The 27,795-nt window shown below is 43.4% G+C and overlaps 1 protein-coding gene across 1 annotated transcript; it reads left to right on the top strand.

Annotated features, from left to right (window-relative positions):
• Positions 1-32: 32 nt before the first annotated feature.
• sec11a (SEC11 homolog A, signal peptidase complex subunit) lies at positions 33-27,019 on the top strand. Its single transcript, XM_078532588.1, has 6 exons — positions 33-250; positions 4,908-5,017; positions 6,653-6,802; positions 13,748-13,867; positions 24,899-24,956; positions 25,066-27,019. The coding sequence occupies exons 1-6, from the start codon at positions 200-202 to the stop codon at positions 25,114-25,116; spliced, it is 540 nt and encodes a 179-aa protein (XP_078388714.1). The 5' UTR covers positions 33-199; the 3' UTR covers positions 25,117-27,019.
• The last annotated feature ends 776 nt before the right edge of the window (positions 27,020-27,795 follow it).

Below are 27,795 nucleotides of genomic sequence, written 5' to 3'. Positions count from 1 at the left end.
CCCTTCCGGTTCGCTCAGCTTCCGGCCTAGTCAGAGCTTCTAGTTTGCCCCGAGCTTCCACTTCCGGCGGCGGTTGGGGGTGGCGCGAGAGGGCTCCGGGCGTTAATTTTTATTTAATTTTTTTTCTCTTTTCCCCCCCCAACCCCTCCCCCCGGTTAATGCTGGTTTGAAAGGAGGCGGACGGCCGGCGGTAGGCAAGATGATGTCGCTGGATTTTCTTAACGATGTGCGGCGCATGAATAAGCGGCAGGTGGGTCGGGCCCCCAAAACGGCGGGAGCTGCGCCTGGAGCCTGAAAATCGCGCCGGGTCCCCGCCCGCCATCCATCCGAACCTCTGTTGCTGCCCCCCCCCCCCCCCGTCTCCTAATTCACACCAAGTCCTATTTCCCTGATCACTCTTTGTGCCCCCTCATTGACTCCTGGTTACCGAATTGCATTTATATATCGCCTTTCGCCACCACCACCACCGGATTCCCCAAAACTCTTTACAGCCGGTGATAAAGTTTTTTGAAACGAGGCGGGAGGTCTGGCTGTTAAAATTCTCATCCTTGTTTTCCAGCCCCTCACGGCCTTGCCATTCCCTATCTCTGGAATCGCCTCCAGCCCCACAACCCTCTTGAGATATTTGCAGCTTTGATCCTTGCACCATTGGTGACCGTGCCTTCAGTTGCCTGGACCCCAAGCTTTGGAATTCCCTCCCTAACCCTCTCCGCCTGGCTACTTTGCTTCCTCCACCAAGGTGCTTGACCAAACCTGACCTTATATCTCTCCTTATGGGAGTTGGAGTCACACTTTGTTTTAGAATGCTCCTGGGAAGCGCCTTGGGGTCGTTTCATTATGTTAAAGGTGCTACATAAATGCAAGTTGTTGTTGCACCTGCCCCCTCCAGCCCATCCCATGTAACCAACCTCAAACTGTCCTCCATATGTTGTCCTATTCCAGCCTGTACTGATTCACTGTTGATGATGTTTTCTCCTCTGTAATTGTCTTTATGTTGAAGAGAAAAATTAACCTGAACGACTCAATTTGGATTGAGCATTGAGAGCCTGTGATATGATAGTGATGATGCTTTTGAGAAGAGCTGGTTGATCCCATATGGAATGCTGAAAGCCTTGTAGAAGTTGTGTAGGGGAGAGTCGCTTCTAACACAATGCACCCTCATTGAGTGGAGAAACAGAAGGATGCTTGCTTACATTTGGGAACATTTTTTTTTTGCTGCTACTTGACTAAAATAGGATTCAGTCCTTTGGGAAGTGAGTGGTTTTTGTTGCAAAACTCATGTGAAAGTTCATTTAGGAATGAGCTTATCATGTTCTTGTCAAAGTGGTGAAGTTTGAAGATCTGTGCAAAACTAGATTTTGTTGTCATAGATTCCAAGTATTCCTTTGACCATCATGGATTAGCTGGGCTGTGTGGCCCCTTTGGCTGTCAGATGTCAAATGCAAGATTTATTAAAAGAACTTTTCTTTTTACTGACTTGTCTCACGGTTAATGTTCCAATACTCTCTTTCCCATCATACCCTATCAGTGAAGCTTGAATATGTTGCTGTGTAAATTCAAAAGGGGACAAGTGGAATTTGATGTACAGCATTGCTGATTATCACATCCTTACCATGCACAATTATTTTTTATTTATTCTTTCATGGGATATGGGTATCGTTGGCTAGACAATAAATGCTGGCCCAGCCAGCGAAGCCCACATTCCATGAATTAATTTTTAAAAATTATTGCCCATCTCTAATTGCCCTTGAGAAGGTGGTGGTGAGCTGTCTTCTTGAACCACTACAGTCCACGTGGTGTGGATACACCCACAGTGCAGTTAGGAAGGGGGTTCAGGATTTTGACCCAGCGATAGTGAAGGTGATATATTTCCAAGTCAAGATGGTGAGTGGCTTGGAGGGGAACTTCCAGGTGGTGGTGTTCCCACGCATCTTCTGCCCTTGTCCTTCTAGGTGGTAGAGGTTGCAGGTTTGGAAGGTGCTGTTGAAGGGGCCTTGGTAAATTGCTGTAGTGCATCTTGTAGGTGGTACACACTGCTGCCACTGTGCGTTGGTGCTGGATGGGGGTGCCAATCAAGCGGGCTGCTTTGTCCTGGATGATGTCAAGCTTCTTGAGTGTTGTTGGAGCTGCGCTCACCCAGGCAAGTGGGGAGTATTTCATTACACTCCTGACTTGTACCTTATAGATGGTGAACAGACTTTGGGGAGTCAGGGAGTGAGTTACTTGCCACAGAATTCCCAGCCATTGACCTGCTACTGTAGCCACAGTATTGATATGGCTAGTCCAGTTCAAATCTGATCAGGAATACGGAAGCTGACTTTATTCCCCCCGGCTGCTGGTTACAGTTTCTATTGGTTATGTTTTTCCCTGCACAGGCTGATCTCTTGTCATCTGGTTCCTGGAGAGTCACTGCTCAGGTGGACCTTTGTTTCAGTGTGCTCCTTCTAAAGGCCACTGTCTAAATATTCCTTGTTTGGAGGTGGAAATTGGCACAAGAGCATCTTGAGAACTGTTCAGCTAATTTGTTGAGAAAGGTCCCTGTTGGTTAACAGCTGTCTAAATCCCTGCATGATGCCCTTGAAGAGAACTAGGGAATAAACACAGGAATAGTTGACATTTTAATAAAAATACTTATTTGTGTAAGTGACAGCTGCTTTTTAAATTTGTTCTTTTGGTGTGGGTGAAACTGCCACACTTTTTGCCTATTGCTAGTTGCGGAGAAGATGGCCGGCGACTGCTTTGATTTGCAACTAATTGTCTTAGGGCACAATTTAGGGTTCTAAGCCAAGCTTTTCATGTGGACTGAAGCCACATGGCAGGCTGAGTTAGGATGTCACATTCCCTCCTTCCCTGAAGGTTATTAGTGAACGAGATTAGTCTTTACAAAAAATCAACTGCTTTATGACATTTTTTTCCTGCTGGTGCATAAGCTAAACGTTTATACATTGGGACAGATTTTGATATATATAAAGTGAGGCCAACAGCTTTCTCATTATTTGTGTGAAAACTGGACTGCAGCTTCTGCTGAGTGCACAGGTGCTGTTGAACACAAATCCAGAGGTTGCTGCCCCTGATGTGCTGCTGCTCCATTAGCTGCGTAAAAATCGCACCTTCCCTTCTGGCTCTCCATTAATATGTAAGTAATGGTGTGAAGTTCCTGTCCTGACACCATGGATGTGGATGAAACTCACCATGCATAGTTAAATCAAGGCATTCAGCCTAAACACCCTTTTAACAGCACAATAAGTATTAATTGCTGAAAACAGCGTCTCTGGTACTGAAAATTAACATTGGGGTCTGAATCCTGCAGCTTATAATTATCATTGGAGATTTTTAAAACTTTTTCTTTGTCTCTCTCCTTTCTCTCAATCCAGACTGTCTTTCACTCTCTGTACCTGACATTGAAGCTTGATTCTATCCCGCAGACTTCAGAGATAGAGTCTGCACTGTTCATTAATATTTCTTCAATCTGATTGGTCAAAGAAATGCACAGTTGCTTGCACTGGTTACACCACTGGTTACACCACTGGTTTCCCAGATGCCCTGTAGAGGGAATATGCCATTCAGATGTTCCACTGACAACATGTTGCCATGCAAACACTCATAGAATTCTACAAGCAATTGCCCATCAAGCGACAGCAGGTTTGCTTGCTCACATAAAATCCAGCATATCGTTTCTTTTTGACTCTCCTTTGACTGGGCTATTTTAAACGTCACCCCTGCTTGCTGACTCTGAGAGTTTGTTCTGTATATTATCCTGTCCCACGTTCCTAGCCCGGGATGCAGTCTCTCTCTTTGATCTGTCATTTGTCTTACCTTCGGTAGTACAGAAAAAAAAGAGACAAACTGTCGAAGCTTTCTGTCTTGCGTTCGTTAGAATAACTCGCTGTTGGATTCTCTTGTGAGCTATCTTAATGAATGCAAGACAAAAAGCTTCAATATTGTTGAAGGGAGAGAGAGAGACTGTTCCTGCTGTTGCAGCATAACAAAAGACAATCCCAGGTTTCTCATGATATAGGGAACCAAGACTATCCATTTGCTGTCTATTCTAAAATTGCCATTTTGATAGGCAAGTCTCATTGAACCCATGGTCTCTAACAGCATCTTAAAGCAGCGCTTTTCTAAGCACCATCATATCAGCCACATGATTTGGAATTGTGCAGGTGACAATGTGTAGCAAATTGTTTGAAATTACAGGTAAGTTGGAAGGCTGATTCACACATTAGTAGGTGCATTTGGACACCAGCTTGCTGTGCCATGTGGGCTCATGGCTGAATCATCAAATTATCCATCTGGGAAAAGTGCAAAATTCTGGAGGCAAAGCGAGACATGGGGAGAAAGTAAAGGGATGAGTCATTGCTGAGTTTTGTCCAGTACAAACTGAAGATTGCAACTGGGGGAGTCCAGGATCAGCTGTTTGGTTCCAGTTATTAAGGCTTTGCTCAAACACACACCAAGACTTTTTAAATGTACATATCAGTTAAGTGTTAACTTTAAGAAATAAAGATCACATTTTGTAAGGCTTTATTTTGGGTTGTTACCTGCATCTAATTTAAAACACACAATTTGATTCAGGTTTTTCCGTTCTTAAAATTTTCATCTGTATAAAATGTGTAGTGTATGGTGCTACTCTCATTTACTCGCACTCCGACAGCTGGATCACTGTATCATAATGTTCGGTTTTCTTGCTAAGATGTGGATAGTGGCAAAGACAGTTTTTACAAGTGGACTGGACTAAAAGGTGAAAGTTGAGTAAGGGCTGAATGATGATGCTGACTGGGGATGTGAGGCCAGTGCAGCTAAATTGAAGTTTTGCTCTGCACGATGCGTTATTAAAACTTCTGTGAAATGTAAACAGCCATTACAGAAATATTGACACGTGTTTAATCAAATGATTCTTGTTTCAGTTGTACTATCAGGTGTTGAATTTTGGTATGATTGTGTCTTCTGCCCTGATGATCTGGAAAGGATTGATGGTTCTGACAGGAAGTGAAAGTCCGATTGTAGTTGTACTCAGGTAAGTGATTAATAGATTGTTCTCTTATTCAGGTACGAATTTTCAGTGACTCTTCAGATCCCCAGACCTGTTAAAGGACTGGTCATCTTAATTCCCGCCATCACTGCTCGACATGAGTTGTGTGACATTTATCACTGTTTTGTGAGCAGCCTCTTCTAAAGGCTGGAACTGCAGCTGAAAGTCTACAGCATCCACATATCATAACTTCTGCTTCATTCTTCATAGACAATAGATCCTATCTGGTAGCAGGAGCACATAGATAGAAATTCTCACTAAATATATTAAATGTAAGGATCTAGGTGTACTGGTAGACGAATTGCAGAAAGTTAGTGTGCAGGTACAGCAAGTGATTAGGAAGGCAAATTAAATATTGTTTATTGCAAGGGGAATGGAATGTAAAAGTAGGGATATTTTGCTACAGGAGTACAGGGTATTGGTGAGTCTATATCTAGACTACTGTGTACAGCTTTGGTCTCCTCATTTAAGAAAGGATACAATTGCATGAGAAGCAGTTCAGAGAAGGTTCGCTCGACTGATTCCTGGGATAAGGGCGTTATCCTATGAGGAAAGGTAGAACAAGTTGGACCTTTATCCATTGGAGTTTAGAAGATTGCGAGGTGATCTGATGGAAACATATAAGATCCTGAGGGGACTTGACAGGGTGGATGGGGAAAGGATGTTTCCCCTTGTGGGATGACTAAAACCAGGGGACATAGATTAAAAATAAGGGGCCTCCCATTTAAGACAGAGATGAGGAGAAATTTTTTTCTCTGAGGGTCTTGAGTCTGTGCAGCTCTCTTCCCAGAGACCAGTGGAGTCTGGGCCATTGAATATTTTTTAAGGCTGAGTTAGATAGATTCTTGATTGACAAGGGAGTTAAATGGTATAGGGGTTCAACAGGAAAGTGGAGTTGAGGCCACAATCAGATCAACCATGATCTTATTGAATGGTGGAGCAGGTTCGAGGGGCCAAATGGCCTACTCCTCCCAATTCATATGTTTTTTTTAGAACAAAATACTGCAGGTGCTGGAAATAGGAAGTGAAAACAGAAATGCTGCAAATGCTCAGTAGGACAGGCAGCATCTGTGGAGAGAGAGCAACAGTTAATGTTTCAGGTTGCTGAGTGAAAGTCATCAATGTGGAATGCTGACTTTGTTTCTCTCCCTACAGATGTTTTCTGATCTGCTGTGTTTCCAGCACTTTTAGTTATTACATATATTTGACTCAGCCAGTAAACTGTTTAAATGGCTAAAGTGTTATTTATGTGTTTCTAGTAAGTGGACAGAGTTGAGGGATCAGTCAGATTTGAATAAATCACTAATTCTAATTAACTCAAAGTGAACCCTAAAACATTATTTGAAAACAGACTGACAAATGGATTGTAGACTAATGGATTTGCTCATCGTAACCCACTGACATTTACTGGAGACTATCAGCTGTCTGGTGAGGGTAAGGTTGACATTGATGGATCATTTGAGGAATTAGCCCACTGGTCTGGCACCAGGAAACTGTTAACACTGATGGAATGTTAATCACAACAGGGATGAAAAGGAACTGTGGGACCTTTACTCTGTGAAATGCCCCTCTCTGCTGGAAAAAGATCAGACTGACACTGATATATCACTCTTATTTCAGTGGGAGTATGGAACCTGCATTCCACAGAGGTGATCTTCTCTTCCTGACCAATCGTGTAGAAGATCCCATCCGAGTTGGCGAAATTGTGGTTTTTCGAATTGAAGGACGAGAAATTCCAATAGTACACAGAGTGCTGAAAATTCATGAGAAGTATGTGCTTCTAATCCATGAATTCTGGTGATTTGTAAACTGTAATTCATGGTTTAAGGTGTTGTCTTGCTTGAGTTAATGCCTCTTGACAGCTTGGTGCACTGCACAGCAGAATGTAGAATTTTAGGTCTAACTTTTTTCATTACTCCCCAAATTTCTCTGTAGGGTGATTTTTCATAGGCACAATGCTCAATCAGTGGTCCTTTTAAAACCCCATTCTCATCTGTCCTCCTTCCACATCCCACGAGGGATAAGGTAAGAGGTACTGACCTGTTCTGCCACCAAGTGGACTGTGGCACTGGGAAAATGAAAGTGGGATGAAGGAACTCTTAAAACTGAAGAAACAAATGCAGCTTTGGAACTGCATGCGCACCTGGGAGTTTGGTGAGTGGGGGAGTTTAAAGTGTTAATATATCTGGGAGTTTGGTGAGTAGAGGAGTTGGAGAAGGTGGTGTTCCTTTCGTTTTTTCCATCTTTCTCCCTGTAGGAATTGGTTTTTACTTTTCCAGGGAAAGGAGTTAGCTGTTTGGTGAGTACCTGGTAAGTGGTTAAGGTCTATTCTAATCCTAAGGTTTAAAATAGTATACATACTGGTGGTAAAGTTAATACAATGTATAAAAAAGGAAAATAAATAACAATAATATAAATAAGTAATTAATTAAAACAAATTATGGATGGCAAGACAGGTGATATGTCAAGGCTGTAGCATGTGGGAGCTCCTGGATGCCTGTGGTAAGTGTTTGCAGCTGGAGGAGCTTTAGTTCAGAGTCATTGAGCTGGAGGCTGAGCTGCAGACACTGCAACCATATCAAGTTACCTGGATGCTTTATACCAGAAGGCAGTCACACACCTTAGGATAGGGTCTTCTGATTTGGTCAGTGGTCAGGGACAGGAGGGTGTGACTGCGAGTGATGCAGGTAAGGGGACCCAGAGGGCAGGAGTGCAGGAGCCTCAGCCTTTGCAATTGTCCAATAGTTTTGAGGTCCTCTCAGCTTGTTTGGATGAGAGTGGATAGATGAGCAAACTGACCATGGCACTGTGGTACAGGAAGCCACTTAATTGGTGGTAGTAAAAATGAATTAGTGATAGTAGGGCACAGTATAGTGAGGGGATTGACACTGTTCTCTGCAGCAAAGAACCAGGGTTCCGGACATCTGCTCGGGGCTGGAAAGGAATCTGTAGTGGGAAGGGCAGGATCCAATTGTTGTGGTCCATTGCAGAACCTCTTTCCCAGTTCTACCTAGATAGTATGAGGAAATAGGCACTAAATTAAAGAACAGTCATTACAGAGACATAGCTGCAGGAAAGCATAGATTGGGATCTGAATATTGAAGTGACATTTAGGAAGGACAGGAAGCTAACAAAAGGTGTAGCGGTGGCTCTGTTAAGTATTGATGTCATTAGCACAGTAGAGAGGGGTGACCTAAGTTCAGGAAACCAGGATATAGAAATGGTTTGGGTAGAGATGATAAATGATAAAGGCAAGAAGTCACTTGTGGGAGTGGTGTACGGGCCCCCTAACAGTAGCCATATGGTAGGACAGGGTAAAAAGGAAGAAATGATGGGAGTTTGTCAGAAAGGTACGGTGATAGTCAAATCAGATGGGCAAAGGTAGCCTAGATGGGGAATTCATAGAATGTTTTTGGGGTAGTTTCTTAGAACGGCACGTTCTGGCACCAACCAGAAAGCAGGCCACACTAGAGCTGGTATTGTGCAACAAGAGGATTAATTAATGACCTATAGTGAAAACGCCCTAGGTCGCAGCAATCATAATATTTATTTAGTTTTACATTAAATTTGAGGGAGAGAAGAGTGGTTCCAAGACTAGTATTTTAAACTTATATAAGGGCATTTACAAGGGCATGAAAGCACAGCGAACTAAAGTGAACTGGCAAATTAGGTTAAGGGGTAGGTCAAGAGAGATGCAGTGGCAGGCATTTAAGGGGATATTTCAGAATACACAGAATTGATACTTTCCAACAAGAAAGAAAAATTCCAAGGGGAGGACCCACCATCCATGGTTAACTAAAAAAAAGTTATAGATAGTATCAAACTTAAAGAAAAAGCATATAATTGCGCAAAGATGGGTGGCAGGACATAAAAAACCACACAAAATGACCAAAGATTAAGGAAGGAAAAATTGAGTATGAGAAAAAGCTAGCTAGAAATATAAGGAAAGATTTTAAGAGTTTCTATAGATATTTTAAAAAGAAAAGAGTTAACAAAGAGAGCATTGGTCCTATAGAAAGTGAGTCTGAGGAATTAATAATGGAAAATAAGGAGCTGGCCAATGAATTGAACTGGTATTTTGCATCAGTCTTCACTATAGAGGATACAGTAACATCCCAGCAATAGCTGTACATCAGGAAATGGAAGGGCGAGAGGAACTCAGGAAAATTACAATCAACCTTCCAAACCCTCAAATATTACCATCTAGAAGGACAAGGGCAGCAGACACATGGGAACACCACAATCTGGAAGTTCCCCTCCAAGCTACTCACCATCCTGACTTGGAAATATATCACTGTTCCTTCACTGTCACTGGGTCAAAATACTGCAACTCCCTCCCTAACAGGACTGTGGGTGTATCTACACCACATGAACTCCAGAGGTTCAAGAAGGCAGCTCACCATCACCCCCTCCAGGGCAATTAGGGATGGGCAATAAATGCTGGCATAGCCAGCGACGCCCACATCCCATGAATGAATGGAAAAAAAAACAGGTAAGTGGTACTGAAAATTGTTGGAGCTGCAGGCTGACAAGTCCCCAGATCCTGATGGATTTCATCCTAGGGACTTAAAAGAAGTGGCTAGTGAGATAGTTGGTGCGTTGGTTTTAATTTTCCAAATTGCCCTAGATTCAGGGAAGGTTCCATTAGATTGAAAAATAGTGAATTCAACTCTTTTATTCAAAAAAGGAGGGAGACAGAAAGCAGGAAACTAGAGGCCAGTTAGCCTAACATCTGTCATAGGGAAAATGTTAGAAGCTATTATTAAAGGTGTTATAGCAGGGCACTTAGAAAAATTCAGGATAAGCAGGCAGAGTCAGCATGGTTTTGTGAAAGGGAAATCACGTTTATCTAATTTATTGGAGTTCTTTGAAGAAGTAACAAATGCTGTGGTTAAAGGGAAAATGGTGGATATACTGCATTTAGATTTCCAGAAGGCATTTGATAAGGTGCCACATCAGAGATTATTGCGAAAAATGTAAGGGGTAATGGCATGGATGGAAGGTTGGCTAGCTAACAGGAAACAAAGGGTAGGCATAAGAAGGTCTTTTTCTGGTTGGCAAGATGCAAGTGGTGTGGCACATGGATCGGTGCTGGGGCCACAACTTTATACAATTTATATAAATAACTTGGATGAAGGGACCGAAGGTATGGTTGCTAAATTTGCAGATGACACAAAGATGGGTAGGACAGTATGATGTGAAGAGGACTCTAGGAGGCCACAATGGGATGTAGCTAGATTAAGTGAGTGGGCAAAGAGCAAATGGAGTATAATTTGGGAAAATGTGAAATTGCCTGTTTTGGAAGGAAAAATAAAAAAGAAGCATATTATCTAAATGGTGAGAGATTGCAGAGTTCTGGGATTCAGAGGGATCAGGATGTCCTAGTGCATGATTTACTAAAGGATATTATGCATGTACAGCAAGCAATTCGAAAAGCTAATAGAATGTTATCATTTATTGAAATGGGAATTGAATATAAAAGTAGAGAGGTTATGCTTCAATTATACAGGGGATTGGTGAGACCACATCTGGAGTACTGTGCACAGTATTGGTCTCCTTATTTAAGGAAGGATGTAAATGCATTGGAAGCAGTTCAAGAGAAGTACTAAGCTAATACCAAGAATGGGCAGGTTGTCTTCTGGGGAAAGGTTGGACAAGCTAGGCTTGTATCTGCTAGAGCTTAGAAAAGTAAGAGGCAACTTGATTGAAACATAAAAAACCCTGACGGGTCTTGACAAGATGGCTGCGGAAAGGATGTTTCCTCTTGTAGGAGAATCTAGTACTACGGGCCACTGTTTAAAAATAAGGGTTGCCCATTTAGGACAGAGTTGAGAATTTTTATCTCTGAGGATTGAGAGTCTTTGGAATTCTCTTCTTCAAAGGTGGGTGGAAGCAGAGCTTTTGAATATTTTTAAGACCGAGGTAGATAGATTCTTGATGAATTGGGGAGCGATAGGTTATCGGGAGTAAGCAGGAATGTGGAGTTATGGTTGCAATCAGATCAGCTATGATCTTTTTGAATGGTGGAGCAGGCTCTTAGGACTGAGTGGCCTACCCCTGCTCCTGATTTGTATGTTCCTATGTTATTGTGGCGAGTGTACGGACTCTTTGATTTGTGTGTTGGGGTTTATATATGGAAGCTTTCGGAAGAATGGGGAACTCGTATAATGTATTGTTTACTGCCTTCGCTGTTGGCATTGGCAATCCACTGAGGAGAGATGTCCATATATACATGCAAGGGCTTTTCATTCCTTAGGGGACGGTTAGGAAAGTATAGAAGTAAAACACTGTGGATGCTGGAAACCTGAAACAAAAACAGGAAATGCTGGAAACACTCAGCAGGTCTGATGGCATCAATGGAGAGAGGAATAGAGTTAACATCTGATTAGAAATGTAACAGGTTTTGAGCAAATGAAAGGGGGAGGTTGGGAAGAAGAACAAAACGACAGGTCTCTGAGATAGGGTGGAACCCAGGAGAGACTAAACGGCAAAAAGTTTCATGGTGAAAAGCCAAAGGGAGTGGTAATGAGACAAGTAAAGAAACAAAAGATGTGTCTAGATGAGGTGTGAATGGCAGGAAAGCAGCCATCCAAACACAGGAATTCTGAAAGAAATGAGAGAAAACTGAACCAGCAAAAAAAATGGGGGCAGAAGTTATTTTCCAAAATTGTTGAATTTACTTTCGAGTCCAGAAGGCTGTTAAGTGCCCAGTCAAAAGGTGAGGTGCTGCCCCTTGAGCTTGCATTGAGCTTCATTGGAACTCGAGCAGGCCAACAACAAAGGGCAGAGTGGGAGCAAGGTACAGAATTAAAATGGCAGGCGAATGGAAGCTTGGCATCATGCTTGCGGACTGAACGAAAGTATTTTGTAGTGGTATCTCAATCTGTGTTTGGTCTCACCAATGTAGTTAACACATTGTGAGCAGTGAATATAGTAATAAGTTGAGAGAAGTACAAGTAAATTACTGTTGCACTTGGCAGGAGTGTTTGGGACCTTGGAAAGCGGGAAGGAAGGAGGTAGAAGGGCAGGTGCTGCATCTTCTGCACTTTGAAAGGTGCCGTAGGGGTGGGAGGGGAGGTCACAGAGGGAACAGTCCCTTTGGAGTGTTGAAAGAATGAGGAGAGCGTGCAGTGATATCCCGCTTGATGTGGCAGAAATGGAGGAGAATCCATTGAACAGAGGCTGGTGGTGTGGAAAGTGAGGACGGGGGAATCTTATTGTGGCTCTGGGAGGGAGAGGAAAGGGTGAGAGCAGAAGTGTGGGAAAGGAGATGGATACTGTGGAGGGCCCTGCAAACCATGGCGCAATGGATCCTTGGTTGAAAAAAAGAAGACATATTAAAAGCATTTGGATGGAAGGTTCCACCATCCAAACAGATGTGACCGAGACTGAGAAACTGGGAGAATGGAATAGAGGAAGCACGGCCTGAGGGAGTGTAGTCAGGGCAGCTGTGGGAGTGAGTGGGCTTAAAGTGAATATTGGTTGATAGCCTATCACCAGAAATGGAGATAGAGAAGTAGAGGAAAAGAAGAGTCTGAGGTGAGAGGTGAAGTTGGAAGCAAAGTCAATTAAATTTTCCAGTTCAGGGTGAGTACAGGAAACAGCACAGGTACAGCCATCAATTCACCAGAAAAGAAAGGCCAGGAAGATGTGCCTCAGTAAGACTGGAACAAGGAATGTTCCATATAACTCTCAAAAAGGCAAACATAGCTAGGATCCATGCAGGTACCCATAGTGACACCTTTTGTTTGGAGAAAGTGAATAGAGTTAAAGAAGAAGTGGTTCAATGTGAGAACATGCTCTTACGAGTGGAGGAGGGTGGTGGTGGATGGAGATTGGTTGGGCCTCTGTTCAAGGAAGAAGTGGAGAAGCTTCAGACCATCCTGCTGAGGGATGGAGGTGAAGAGGGTTTCGATGTCCATAATGAATAGGAGATGGTTACGACCAGGAAACTGTTGAAGTGACAAACGGTTAAGGAAGAGTCATAGATGCGGGTGGGAAGGGACTGGATATGGGAAGAAAGAAATTAGCTGAGATAGGAAGAAATCAGTTCAGTCATACAGGAACAGGTAAAAATCTGTGTACGTTTAAAGGTTTTAGCTGCACAGCACCTATGAAAGTTGAGTATATATTGTGGGAATGGCCACTCATCTGGAAATGGACCAACTTCACTATATTAATTAGTTGATGTTTTCCACTGGAGCCTCTTCAGCTAAAATCACGGAGGCAGCTTTTCTGCGCTTCAGCAGTTTAGGTGTCTCTGGGCTACTTGCTGAAGTGCTAATTTTAAACAAAAATTAAAGGTTTTCATAAAACATTTCTTGTATCCTTTTTATTAACCTTCCCTATCTCTGTAACCACCTCTATATAGTCCTCTGACCCTCTTGAGATCTCTGTGTTCCTCCAAGTCTGGCCTCTCTCATGTCATTGATTTCCATTGCCCCACTATTGGCAGCCATGCTTCAGCTACCAAGGCTCTAAGCTCTGGCATGACTTCCCTGAATCTCTTTACCTCCCTTGTTCTCTCTCCTCCTTTAAGATGTTTTTTTGATAATGCTCTTGTGGAGCACCTTGGGACTTTACTCTGTTAAAAGTGCTATGTAAATGTAAGCTCCTTAGACTAACTGGCCAACTTAAAATTTCTGTTCCATACATCACACTCCTAGGTTTTTGCAGATTGTGAAAACCATGTGACAACTCATTCTCCTGTTCTAGGGAAAACGGAGACATCAAGTTCCTGACGAAAGGTGACAACAACTCTGTTGATGACCGAGGCCTGTACAAACAGGGACAACACTGGCTAGAGAAGAAAGATGTGGTGGGACGGGCACGTGGGTGAGTTGCAGATTTGTAGTATATGATCTGCGTGTCGATTGCTCTGCCCCAATGGAGAAACTTTTTCTAAATTATAAGGGAAAATGGAAATGGCTGTTCCACAATTGTGCTTATGTTGAAAATTTATAATGGGGAGGGCATGGGAAAGGGTTGTTAATTTTATGCTGAAGCTGTAACACAAGTCAAGTATAATCTCCAGGTGGAGAAATTGTGTAACCCCTTTATTAAACAGAACGGAACAACATGGTGGGAGCACAGCCAAAGTAAGGCAGGCATCAGAGAAATGGCTAAGATTGCAAACAAATAAATGCTAACCGAAGGCAAAGAATTGCATTCCTGTGCCCTGTCAGCATATTTGAAAAGACACCAAGGTTGTGAAATGGCACGTGGCTTTTTTCTAAAAGCTACCGTCATTCCACAGTAAGTGTCTTTATTTCAGTCTGACAAGCAGCTGATCTCCTGATGCAAACCACTGAGCAGGATACCAGGGATAACTTCCCTGCTTTTCCTCAAAATGGTGCCATGGGATCTTTTACATCCACCTGAGCAAGCAGATGGGGCCTCGGTTGACGTCTCATCGAAAAAAGACAAGCTGTAGCATTTGGATGTTCAAGTTATGATTCAAGATCAAAATTCAAATGCTTTAGTCAAAACTGGAGTCTAATGGAAAATCCCAGAATTTAACAGAGTCTGTCTAATGGCCTCCTGAAGGCAGGCACTTAAAATCAGGTTTATAGTACATAAGGACTATTGTACAGGATACTAATGAATAGTTATGACAGTGCTGTTACCCTGAAGGTGTGCAGTTTTTCATTAAAACAAATTGTCTTAAAATGATCACTGTGAATTTCCACATGCCATCTTTGCCTGCTTCATGCAGACAGGCACATTCCTACCCATCTTGAACCGCAGTGAGGGTGAACAGCTTCTGTTTAAAAAGCTAGCTATTTTAAATTGTATGAAGTACAGAAATCTCCCTAGTTGCCACACGCAACAAGCCAACCCAAAGGAAGCAATTTTGGCAGGTAGGAGAAAAGATAATTCAGGTCAAATGGCTTTAAGAACATGGATGATTCTCAGGTTCTGCCACATATTTCTGGTCAAAGAAAGGGAAAGACTTGATTTATATAGCACCTTTCATGATCACTGGAATTCCCAAAGCACTTTACAGCCAATGAAATAATTTTGTGCAGTCACTGTTGTAGGAAACAAGGTAGCTAATTTGCACAAAGCAAGCTCCCGCAAAGAGCAATGTGATAATGATCAGGCAGCCTGCCCTTTTGGTTATGTGGTGGGGTCAGAACATGGAAGGATTTGAAAATAAGGTTTAGAATTTTGGAATTGAGGCATTGTTCAACTGGGAGCCAGTGAGCACAGCGATGGTGGTTGAATAGCATTTGGTACGAGTAAGGACACAGGCAGCAGAGTTTTGGATGACCTCAATTTATGGAGGATAGAATATGGGAGGCCGGTCAGGTGTACATAAGAATAGTCAAGTTTGGGGGTAACAAAGATGTGGGTGAGGGTTTCAGCAGCAGATGATCTGAAGCAAGGGCAGAGACTGGTGATGCTATGGAGGTGGAAATAGGCAGTCTTAGTGATGGTGTTGTAATGTGTTGAAAGCTTACATCAGGGTCAGATATGACACAAAGGTTGTGAACATTCTCATTGAGCCTGAGATAGTTGGCAGGGAGAGGGATGGAGTCAGTGGTGAGGGAATGCAGTTTGGAGCGAGGACCGAAGACATTGGCTTCAATCTTCCAATATTTAATTGGAGGAAATTTCTGCTTATCCAGTACTGGATGTTGGATAAGCAGTCTCTGACAGTTTAGAGACAGTGAAGAGGTTGGGCGAAGTGGTGGTGAGATAGAGCTGGGTGCTGTCAGCATACATGCGGAAATTGATGTGTCTTCGGATGATGTTGCTGAGGGAGAGCATGGAGATGAGAAATAGGATGTGTCCATTGATATATCCTTGGGGTACACGGAGATAACTGTGCGGGAACGCGAAGAGAAACTATTAATGGCAATTCTCTGGCTATGATTAGATGGAGTCAAAAATAGAGTCAGGCAAATGAAGCCCCACTCAGCTGGGCGATGGTGGAGAGGCGGTGGAGGAAGATTGTATGATCAGAAGTGTCAAAGGCTGCAGATAGGTTGAGAAGGGCAACGATGGATAGTTTACCTTTGTCACAGTCACATAGGATGTCATTAGTGACTTTTAAGGTCCTTTAATTGTCTTGCATCCTGGAGTTGGGTTTTATGTTGTAATGAGGGTTGTGCCATCTTATTGCTAACATTTCATTGTTTACTTTAACAAACCCTAATCATAGATTGCAGTCTAAGTAATGGACTGATGGTGATTGTTCTGCTATTTGAAGAGTTAGACACAAATGAGCTAGCACCTTGTAGTGAGCAAGGGTATTCTGTTCAGCCCCAGAAAACATTTCTTTATTACTCTGAGTTCTAATAACAGTTGATGTTCCAGGTCGCTGACCTGTGCTTCTCTCTCCACAGTTGCTGTCTGACCTGATGAGTGTTTCCAGCATTTTATGCTACTGGTCTCACTTCAAGTTTTGAGCACACAATTCAAGGCTGACACTTCATTGCAGTACTAAGGGAGTATTGCACTGTTTGAGGTGCTGTCTTTCAAATGAGATGTTAAACCCAGGCCCTATCTGCCTTTTCAGGTGGATGTAAAAGATCCCAAGGCAGTATTCCGAAAGAGAGCGGAGCAATTATCCCCAGTGTCACGGATATCTTTAATCACTATACCCGCAACCCTCCAAGATATCTGCGCTCCTCTAATTCCGGCCTCCTGAACATCCCTGAATTTAACCACTCCACCACTGATGGCTGTGCTTTCAGCTGCCAAGACCACAAAGTCTGGAATTCTCTCTCTAAACCTCCCCACCTCTACCTCACTTTCCTCCTTTATGATACTTCTTAAAACCTACCTCTTTGACCAGGCTTTTGGCCAAATGGCCTAATATCTTCATATGCAGCTCAGTGTCATTTTTTCTAATGCTCCTGTGAAGCAGCTTGGGTCCTTTTCATTACATTAAAGGTGCTATGTAAATATAAGTTGCTGTAAAGACGTGTTGCAATAGCACTGGACTGTTTGCAATTCAAATTTAGAAGTAGGATGGAGCTCACCTTACAGAGCCTTCAAAGGTTCCATTGCACGTGATTTTTAAAAAAAACTTGACAGTTGCAGAATATATTTCTACGTGAAACTGTCAATCTACAGTCCAGATTTTTCTGAAATGTCTTTTAACATGCCATTTCGCTCCCCCACAAACCACTGATGGTTATAAATTGGTCCCCAAACGATGACTGGTTTGAGTGAATATCAAAGGCCATTAATAATGTTTGCACGTTCTGATTATCAGTCATGTAACCTTCCAGGTTCTTTCTTGTGTGTGGATAGTTCCAGTGAGCCTTCACAGTGGATCACTAATGCACAGACTGACCTTTTTATTGTTACAAAGTTTCGATAGTCACTCTTGTGTGGTTGCGCCGGTAACTCGTAAGTAAATCACTTCCCCTTAGGGTGGAAGCCAGCTGACCTTTGACCCTCCAGAGGTTGGCCAGTACGGCTGATAGTTATCACAGCTAATGTGGGAACATACTTTATCAAAACCCTTCATAATTTTAAAGACCTCTTTAGGTCACCCTTCAGTCTTCCCTTTTCAAGTCAAAGAGACCCAGGCTGGTCATTCTTTCCTGATGGGTGTAGCCTACAGTTCTGCTTTCATCTTTGTAAGTTTATCAGCACCTAGCATTGTACACAGTACTCCCAAAAGTGTTGCCTAATCAAGGGTCAGTACAGCTTAGTATAACTCTCAGCTTTCAAATTCTGTCCCTCTGTTGGTGAACCCCAGTGCTTGTTTTTCTTTTGTTAGGGCCTCACTGACCTGGATTGCTACTTTGATTTGTGCTCTTGGATCCCTTACCTCCTGTATCCCATTTTGATTCTTATTTTCCAAGTAATATGTAACCTAATTTTTCTCATTAAAATATAGTACCTCACACTTATCCATGTTGAAATCCTTTAGCCATATTTTCAAATTTGCCATACTTTGTGCATTAGAAATGAGTGGTTTTGGTAAAACCTCCAAACCACAGAATATCCAATTAACCAGTAACTTTAAATCATAGTCTAACCTCAAATTGATCCATAGAATATCTAATTAAATGCTAACCAACCCATAATAGTTCTGTGTCAGAGGCCAGTGTATTTGTTCATTAATGATTCAATGTTGCATAATTCAGATTTTTTGATTTTGTTTTTCATGAAATTGGCTGTTAATTGGTACAAAGGTGTCTTTGAATTACCTGGAGTACAGCATCAGGGTCAGTTAGAGGCAAATTGATAGACATTTCCTTGGATCAGTTAGAGTTGTGTTTTTTTAAGCCACTGGTCAGTTAGACACTCTGTAGTGTGAGGGTTTTAAACAAAATCATTTTTGATGTTTAAAGTGTAACGCATTTGAAAGTGTAATAGGTACACAGACTTGTAGAGTAAGAGTAACTTTTGAGTTCCTTCACTGTTGCTGGGTCAGAATCCTGGTACTCCCTCCCTAACAGCACTGTGGGTGTACCTACACCACATGGATTGTAGCAGTTCAAGAAGGCAGCTCACCACCACCTTCTCGAGGGCAATTAGGGATGGGCAATAAAAATGCTGTCCTAGCCAGCGACCCCCACATTCTGTGAAAGAATAAAACAAACATTGTTGCGTTTTGCATTAAAAATATTTGCATCTTTAGCTGACAGGGCGCTGGCTAGAACAACATGACTTGAATGCTGGGCCTCTTTCGCTTTTAATTGAATTGGATCCCTGTGATTGGTATCCAGATCTAGGATGGGTGCCTATAACTATTGCAGCTTAATGGCAACTGGTGGGAAATGAACTTACTGAATAAGATATATCATGCAATATCTGATTTGTCTCCAGCAGTCTTTTAAAATATAGAGGGGAACCAGGGATTTAACATTCCTGGCACGCGTACAGTTTCTTTTTGAGTGTTTTTAGGAAAGCACTTTAGATAAAGGTGCTTTCCTCCTCTGTATTTTCAGCCTTTAAGAAAAGCCAAGTTGAAATGTTATCTTGAGTCAGGGAGGGAGGTTTATGAACAAAGCTGAGCTGTTGACTGGAGGGTCACTCATCAAATTTCAATCCTGCCTCTTGTAACAGTAACTTGACTGTTCTGCTAAAAAGAAAATTATGAGCACAGAGTGCTTCTGTGCGGCACAGGCGGCAGTCGCACAGCTCTTAGCTCTTAACTGTCCAAGCCTGAACCTATATTTTAAAAGCAGCTTAGCAATGGATTTGCATAGTAAGAAATGCCTTTTCTGACTTTTTCTCCCCTTCCCCCCTCCCCCCAACACACGCACAATGTTTTCTCCATTTAACAACCTTCTTTACATTTTGGTATGTATCTCTGTGATTTTGATCGCTGAAATCACCTCATTCTCTTGATGACCAAATGGTACATGCTGATCTGTTGATCATAGTGTCAGGATAAGGTGACTTTCTTTTAGCAATGAAAACATAAGCTGCACAGATAACATGGTCTAAGTTACAGCAGACTAAGTGTTAAGGCCTTGTATTGTAATCAGTCATTTTATTCCTTCACTTGTTCCTACAAATTTGAATTAACTGCAGCTGAGAACAGTAACTTGTACAGACACACTGACCAATGCATCAATAATGTAATTGTGGCTTTAAAAAAACCATATGGATGGTGAATCATAAATTTTGAAGTGCATGCATTACCTATGACTGCAGCAAGCTGCAGAAATCTTGCACCACTCGTACAAGACCATGATGCATAGAATATATTCTTTAGCAACAGACAGTTGCAGAGATGTGGGGTGAGTCTCTGACATGTGTTACACCAACTGCCATGTAACTTGCTTAATGTGATCCTGAAACGTACTTAACTGTCACATTTATCGTTGTGCTCTTATGGCCAGCAGCACTGGCTGCATTGTATGTAATGCAAATGAAGTGGTTTATTGCCACCAGTTGAATGGAGCTTTACCGACCAGCAAGAGGAAGGAGGGGGAAAGGGAGGGAATGGGCAGTGCTGCTGACTGCCACTTTGTTTCTCACCTTGGCATTTCTCACCTTGCCTGAGTGGGTGCTACCCAAACAAGTCAACAGTGCAGATTTTGCATTGTTGGTCTGTGTCAAACCTCCCTGTCCACAGGCAGAGTGTGAAACCTTGCAAACAGTGCTGTGAACCCCAGAGCACTGAATGCAACACACACTGACTCTCACACTGACTCCCGCGCACACTCACACCCGCACACTCACACCCACACACACACCCACACACACTCACACCCACACACTCTCACACCCACACACACTCACACCCACACACTCTCACACCCACACACTCTCACACCCACACACTCTCACACCCACACACTCTCACACCCACACACTCACACACTCAGACACACACACACAGACACTCTCTCACACACACACTCACACACACTATCCCTCCTATAATTTAAATGTGACGTGACAAATGTTGGATTCTGTGCCTGAGAGGTAAAAGGGTTGCCTAGTATTTTGAGCCCCTAAACCGTTCTGACCTGATTACGTTGTACTTGTATCTGCAGCAGCAAGTGATATCTGTTTTGAAAAACCTCAGTGTCGATTTAACAGGGTGTGTATCCTGTTTGAAATTATCCTCAGTAGTGGTGGGTACCTGATGTCCAAAAGTACCAGTTTAATACTTTAAATAAAAATGTGGGGACTGTTAACAATATTGAGTGGTAAAGTATTCTATATTGTCTAAATGTATGTAAAGATCATCCTATTCAGCATGAAATTCATAGGCATTGAACTGGAAATTGAAGTAGGAAAGCTTAATGGAAATAAGTTTGGGCATTTGAGAATTTTGAATTGCCCCTGATGTATATGTTAATATCTGATAGTTGCTGGATTCCAGAGAATGCAGAGAATTATCATAAAATAACATTTTAAGCTGCCAGCTACCCATTACTAATGAAATGGAAGAGAATTGCAAAGTAACTACCTGAAACATGTCAAAAAATCCAGTTTAATGATTATCTTTTACAAGACTACTCTGAAGCGATAGTTTGCAGAATCGTGAGGGTTTAAATTTAGCAAAGTGGCTAACAGCTGAAGCTGCTCATTTTCTAGTTTGCACCTACAGTTTGCAGAGTACTTCCCATATAGGGAAGGTTAGAGAGGATCTGTCGATTTTCTGGTCTGTTTTGTTGACTCCTTTACCCCTTGGAATCCTGTGAATTTAAATAGTGTTGCCGTGCTTGGTCTGAAATTCAATTTTCCAGCCCGTGTTTGTACTTTTCTCATGCCACATGTAATTGCAGCAAGATGATGAGCCTTTGATTACATTAACAGTCTCATTAAAATGAAACTGGAACCAGCCGCCTGTTATATACACCCAGATAACTACTTCGGTGCTTGAAGTTGTGTGTGTTTCATATGAATGAGTCATGTTCACACACAATACTTTCAATCCAAAAGCTATTTGGATCTTTTCTAATTGCATTTAAAGGAATTGTAATTTTCAGGAAATGGAGTAAAGCATCTTAAGATGTTTTATTGGATTAAAGAATTAAAGATGCTATATAAACACAAGCTGCTGAGTGTTATGATCTGAAAAATAATAGCTGATCCCAATTAGTTTAAGATCTGAATTGCTAAAATACAGTCTATGAAGTGGAATTTGGAGTAAAAGGATCCCTTTGGCTGGTAACACATTGTCCATGGTATTCTCTCACATAATTCCCACTCTTTTACCCCTTTTCATAACCCCACACTGTCTACCCCCAACCCCCTTTCCTAACCCCACACCATCTACCACCAAACCCCCTTTCCTAACCCCACAACACCTACCCCCAAACCCCCTTTCCTAACCCCACACCACCTACCCCAAAACCCCCTTTCCTAACCCCACACCATCTACCCCCAAACCCCCTTTCCTAACCCCACACCACCTACCCCCAAACCCCCTTTCCTAACCCCACACCACCTACCCCCAAACCCCCTTTCCTAACCCCACACCACCTACCACCCAACCCCCTTTCCTAACCCCACACCACCTACCCCCAAACCCCCTTTCCTAACCCCACACCACCTACCACCCAACCCCCTTTCCTAACCCCACACCATCTACCCCCAAACCCCCTTTCCTAACCCCACACCACCTACCACCGAACCCCCTTTCCTAACCCCACACCACCTACCACCCAACCCCCTTTCCTAACCCCACACCACCTACCACCCAACCCCCTTTCCTAACCCCACACCATCTACCCCCAAACCACCTTTCCTAACCCCACACCATCTACCCCCAAACCCCCTTTCCTAACCCCACACCATCTACCCCCAAACCCCCTTTCCTAACCCCACACCACCTACCACCCAACCCCCTTTCCTAACCCCACACCATCTACCCCCAAACCCCCTTTCCTAACCCCACACCATCTACCCCCAAACCCCCTTTCCTAACCCCACACCACCTACCCCCAAACCCCCTTTCCTAACCCCACACCACCTACCACCCAGCCCCCTTTCCTAACCCCACACCATCTACCCCCAAACCACCTTTCCTAACCCCACACCATCTACCCCCAAACCACCTTTCCTAACCCCACACCATCTACCCCCAAACCCCCTTTCCTAACCCCACACCACCTACCACCGAACCCCCTTTCCTAACCCCACACCACCTACCACCCAACCCCCTTTCCTAACCCCACACCACCTACCACCCAACCCCCTTTCCTAACCCCACACCATCTACCCCCAAACCACCTTTCCTAACCCCACACCATCTACCCCCAAACCCCCTTTCCTAACCCCACACCATCTACCCCCAAACCCCCTTTCCTAACCCCACACCACCTACCCCCAAACCCCCTTTCCTAACCCCACACCACCTACCACCCAACCCCCTTTCCTAACCCCACACCATCTACCCCCAAACCACCTTTCCTAACCCCACACCATCTACCCCCAAACCACCTTTCCTAACCCCACACCATCTACCCCCAAACCCCCTTTCCTAACCCCACACCACCTACCACCGAACCCCCTTTCCTAACCCCACACCACCTACCACCCAACCCCCTTTCCTAACCCCACACCACCTACCACCCAACCCCCTTTCCTAACCCCACACCATCTACCCCCAAACCACCTTTCCTAACCCCACACCATCTACCCCCAAACCCCCTTTCCTAACCCCACACCACCTACCCCCGAACCCCCTTTCCTAACCCCACACCACCTACCACCCAACCCCCTTTCCTAACCCCACACCATCTACCCCCAAACCCCCTTTCCTAACCCCACACCATCTACCCCCAAACCCCCTTTCCTAACCCCACACCATCTACCCCCAAACCCCCTTTCCTAACCCCACACCACCTACCCCCAAACCCCCTTTCCTAACCCCACACCACCTACCCCCAAACCCCCTTTCCTAACCCCACACCATCTACCCCCAAACCCTGTTTCCTAACCCCACACCACCTACCCCCAAACCCCCTTTCCTAACCCCACACCACCTACCACCCAACCCCCTTTCCTAACTCCACACCATCTACCCCCAAACCACCTTTCCTAACCCCACACCACCTACCACCCAACCCCCTTTCCTAACCCCACACCATCTACCCCCAAACCACCTTTCCTAACCCCACACCACCTACCACCCAACCCCCTTTCCTAACCCCACACCATCTACCCCCAAACCTCCTTTCCTAACCCCACACCACCTACCCCCAAACCCCCTTTCCTAACCCCACACCACCTACCACCCAACCCCCTTTCCTAACCCCACACCACACCACCCAACCATTTTTGAAAAGGTGATGCAACAGTGAAGGGTTCCCCTGAGAAGAATTATGAAGCAGCCAGTCCCAATTCACCCAACAAGCTCTGTCTGTCCAAGGGCTGGGACAGCAAAATTCCATTCTCAATGATTCCCTTGTCTCCAGACCCAAATGCTGAGCTTAGCCTTGACACACTATGTTCAACTTACACGGAAGCTGGACTGGTGCATTAAATCAAAATTGGAGTTGCTCAAAACAAGGAATTAAGTAGAAAATAATGAATGGAGCTACGTGTGACACTGAAAACGTAATTTGATCTGATCTGTACTCTGTGCTTCATTACTGGATATCCGGCAGCTCACTCCCTCCACTTATCTCCAGCAGCTGTTTAAAGCAATTGGAGACATTGCAGCCTAAAGTCTTCAGCATGGTGGCAGCAGGACTGGCCAGAATAACTGCTCCTTAACCTCCAGTCACACATTCCCTTCCTCCCACCTTTGATGCTCCTCCAATCATGGGTTCTGAATCTGGAGGAGCAGCAAGAGGGAGAGGGAGGCAACCTGTGATTGGAGGAGCTGGAGCAGTGAGCCTTGGAGAGACAATCTGTGATTGGAGGAGCAGCTCCTCTCCCGCACTTGCTACTCCAATCAAAATAGACAAGTGTGACCTTTCTTTCAATATTTTGAGTTTTTCAGCCCATCCTTGACTTTTTTGTGGACTATTTGTGAGGTCTTGAGGGCAAATTTTCCACCCCAACCCTTGTATTTTGAGTCTGCTTGCATGGCACTGGTAAAGCTTAACTTCCCCAAGTGACCATCCTTCACCTATGAATCTAGACAGTGTCATCTCGCTGTTAATTGCAATCATCTCACTCCTAAACATGTACGCCTTTACTCTCCCTTCCCTGGATCAGGAACCTGAAAATAATTTCCCTCCCCCCTCACCCCTGCCACCACCTTCAGGTGAGATCAGCCAACTGAGTAAAAACCAAGGATGTGTCAGAGGGACCTTGTGGCCTGGCTCATTTACTCATGGAGGGGTCAAGATTGGATATTTATTCTTGGGACATGGGTGCTGCTGGAAAGGCTGTGTTTAGTTAAAATGATTATAATTGGCATTGTGATACTCTTATTTGATATTACAAGTTGTCTAACCGATTTCAAACATCATATTTTTCCAGGTTTGTACCTTACATAGGTATAGTGACCATTCTGATGAATGACTATCCAAAATTTAAGGTAATTTTACTTGAATCCTGTTTCGGGGCTAATCTTTTGTGAAACTGTAAGTTTTTTACTAATGCATTTAATGCATACTTTTACTAATGCATACTGATCTGTTTTGCAGTACGCAGTACTCGTTCTGCTGGGACTGTTTGTCCTCGTCCATCGGGAGTGAAGAATGGATGGACTTAGCCCAAGGATATCAGCGGAGTTTCTCCCCTCAAGCCAAATATTTAAAGTGAAGAAAATGACCAGCAGTCGTACAATTCTGCAGCTATTCCCATGGATTTCTGCTGTCTGCCAGATGTTGATTCAGTGTTTTTTAATGGAGATCAGTACTGTAGGAATATTTTTTAGTGACGGACTGAAAAATACCACCTTGAAGATGGAAACTTTCCCATTACTTTTGGTTTCTGAAACTAGACTTTTAACATAATCTGAAGTTGGTGACTTATTTGGTTGGGAAGGAAGAAGCAAAATTGGGGGTGGGGGGTCGGGCAGGAGTTTGAAACCAGGTGGGTCAACATCCTGTTGCAAACTTTAGCTTGGCGCTAACTTTGGTTTGCTGCTGCTGCTGTTTCAGTACAAATGCAAATGTGTTTTCCTATGCGTAGTGGGTTTGCTGGTATTGAGCAGGGAGCAGATCACCCCCCCCGCCCCATACACTTTACCAGCAAATCTAAGTAACACCCAGGTCCCTCAGACTGTTTGGAAACCTCAAATAACTTCTAACCAAAGCATATATAGCACAGTAAATGACTGGCTGGCGATGAAACCCAAAGACACAACAGAGACAGTGAATGGGCAAGTGGATCTGTCTGGTTAATTATGTGCCAGACCCAAACACAGAGCAGGGCATGGATACCTACTCTGAAGGAGAACTGATGCTTGCCCAGATTCTCAACCTTTATTACAGACTGAAAATTTGAAATGCCAATGTGTATAAATTTGGACAGTAATGTAGATATTAGGTTATATTACATATTAGACAGGAATCATCTGTTTCCATCTCACCTGTGCTAACCCAATCTTTTCATTCACCTTACTTAAATGAGATGATGGTAGAATATGTGAGTGACCCGTGTATTCGTGACAGATATGTGGGAGTGTTACATACAAATCATATCCTAACCCTGGGACATCAGCGCGATGACCTATACTTGTCCGTGGAAAGTTTTGGTCAATAAAAAATTGGTGACGACCTTGCTATATTGGTGGTCCTGATTGCCATTGACCATTATACCCATCCACAATTTTCTTTTTTTTTTTTAACATGGGACTATGTATTTAATGCATTTGTTTGTACTGGAATGCCAGCACCTGGACCAGATGAGCCTTTATAGTTGGGAATTGAAGATGACATTTGGTAGGTTGTAACCAAAGTAGATTACAGAGACCCCCTTCCTTCAAACTCCGGAAGACCCTGTTGTCCAATAAAGATTTACTTCGAAATCTTAATCCTGCCCTTGTAGCTGTTTGTCTTGGTAGTGATCAGTAACAAACAATCCCGTCAGTACTTTTCTCAAGTTAACCATTCTGGATATACTCAGCCTGTTCTATTCTAGGTATGTTTAATAGTTTTCCTCATACATTTGGCATTGTATGAAGTGTCTTCTCATCCTTTCTTCATCTGAGCCAGTACTTTCTTTCCCTCAATCTTTCCACTATTTGCTTTTGTTGTTTTAAAACACAAACTAAGTTGAACTTGCCCATTTTTTCCTCTAAGTGGATCTGGAATACGTTTAAGTGATTGGAATTTTAAAATCGGTAATTTCTAAGGTTTTTTAAAATAGTTTTACCCCATAAGCAATCCCCTGGGAAGCACACACTTCCACTTTATGGTTGTTCATTTACAGTTAAATAAGCAGCACACTGAAACTATATTTGTGTACTCCAACAGGTTTTTCCAGCACACTGTTCAGGGAGCAGAGCCCCTTGTTTTCATGATGGGCTGGGTCCAATCTGCCTTGTGCGATTATATTATGGAGTACTCTGGCCCCGTACCCACAGGAATCCCTTTCTCAATTATCTTGTTGGAGGGGTGGGAATTTGGAATGTCAATAAAACAATTTCTATAATTTGCAGCTTGACTTGTGTATTTATTCATTTTGTTGTGTATGTTAGAAGCCACTAGTATTAAGATGCCGTTTCCCATTTGGTGTTAATGAACTGGCCCTGTTTCCATTCTATTCCCCCCCTCTCCCCTACCTCTTCCCCCCCCCCCCCCAACCTCTTCTTCCCCCCACCTCTTCTCTCCCCCCCCCCATATGTTTATCTTAGGCCTCTTTAGTGTTCTTCTAAAGATTGCATGAATGTGCCACATGTCATGTGGAAAACTAAAGGCTACAGAGTGCCCTGTGGTGATATCCTGTTAATGTGCAACACTAGTTCTCCTCTATGAAATCTAGTCCCAATGCAAAGTCTCCATTCATTCATTCCCAGCCGCTGCACTCTTGAACACTCTTTTTACATTATCAGCTTGCTGCCTGTTTGACCTTGTCTTTTCTCCTCTCAGCCTACATGGTGCCCTGCATGATGAGTCATGCCCTTTCACTCAGTTGGGTGGGGGGTCTCAATTTTAAAACAATTAATGTATCCAGTTTTAATTATTTAAATCATTCCACTACATTGCACTTTGTTTTCATCTTATTCTCGTCAATTTGGTTCCAAAATGGACCTGGATCTTTGTGTTGAATTTTTTTTTACTCTATCCTGTTTTCCTTCCCATTCCTGCACTCCTCTAGAGTGGGATTCCCTGAGCAATTAAGAGGGACCAGGATCTATTTGATTAGCAGGACAAGCTTGAAGGGGCTGAATGATCTATTCCCGTTCCTTCGTGCACTTTATTTTTTTC

The sequence above is a fragment of the Cetorhinus maximus genome, chromosome 30 (genome assembly GCF_964194155.1).
Source record: "Cetorhinus maximus chromosome 30, sCetMax3.hap1.1, whole genome shotgun sequence".
Taxonomy (NCBI): Eukaryota; Metazoa; Chordata; class Chondrichthyes; order Lamniformes; family Cetorhinidae; genus Cetorhinus; species Cetorhinus maximus.
The sequence above is the reverse complement of the archived record's forward strand: the minus strand, read 5'-3'. Positions and strand labels throughout refer to the sequence as shown.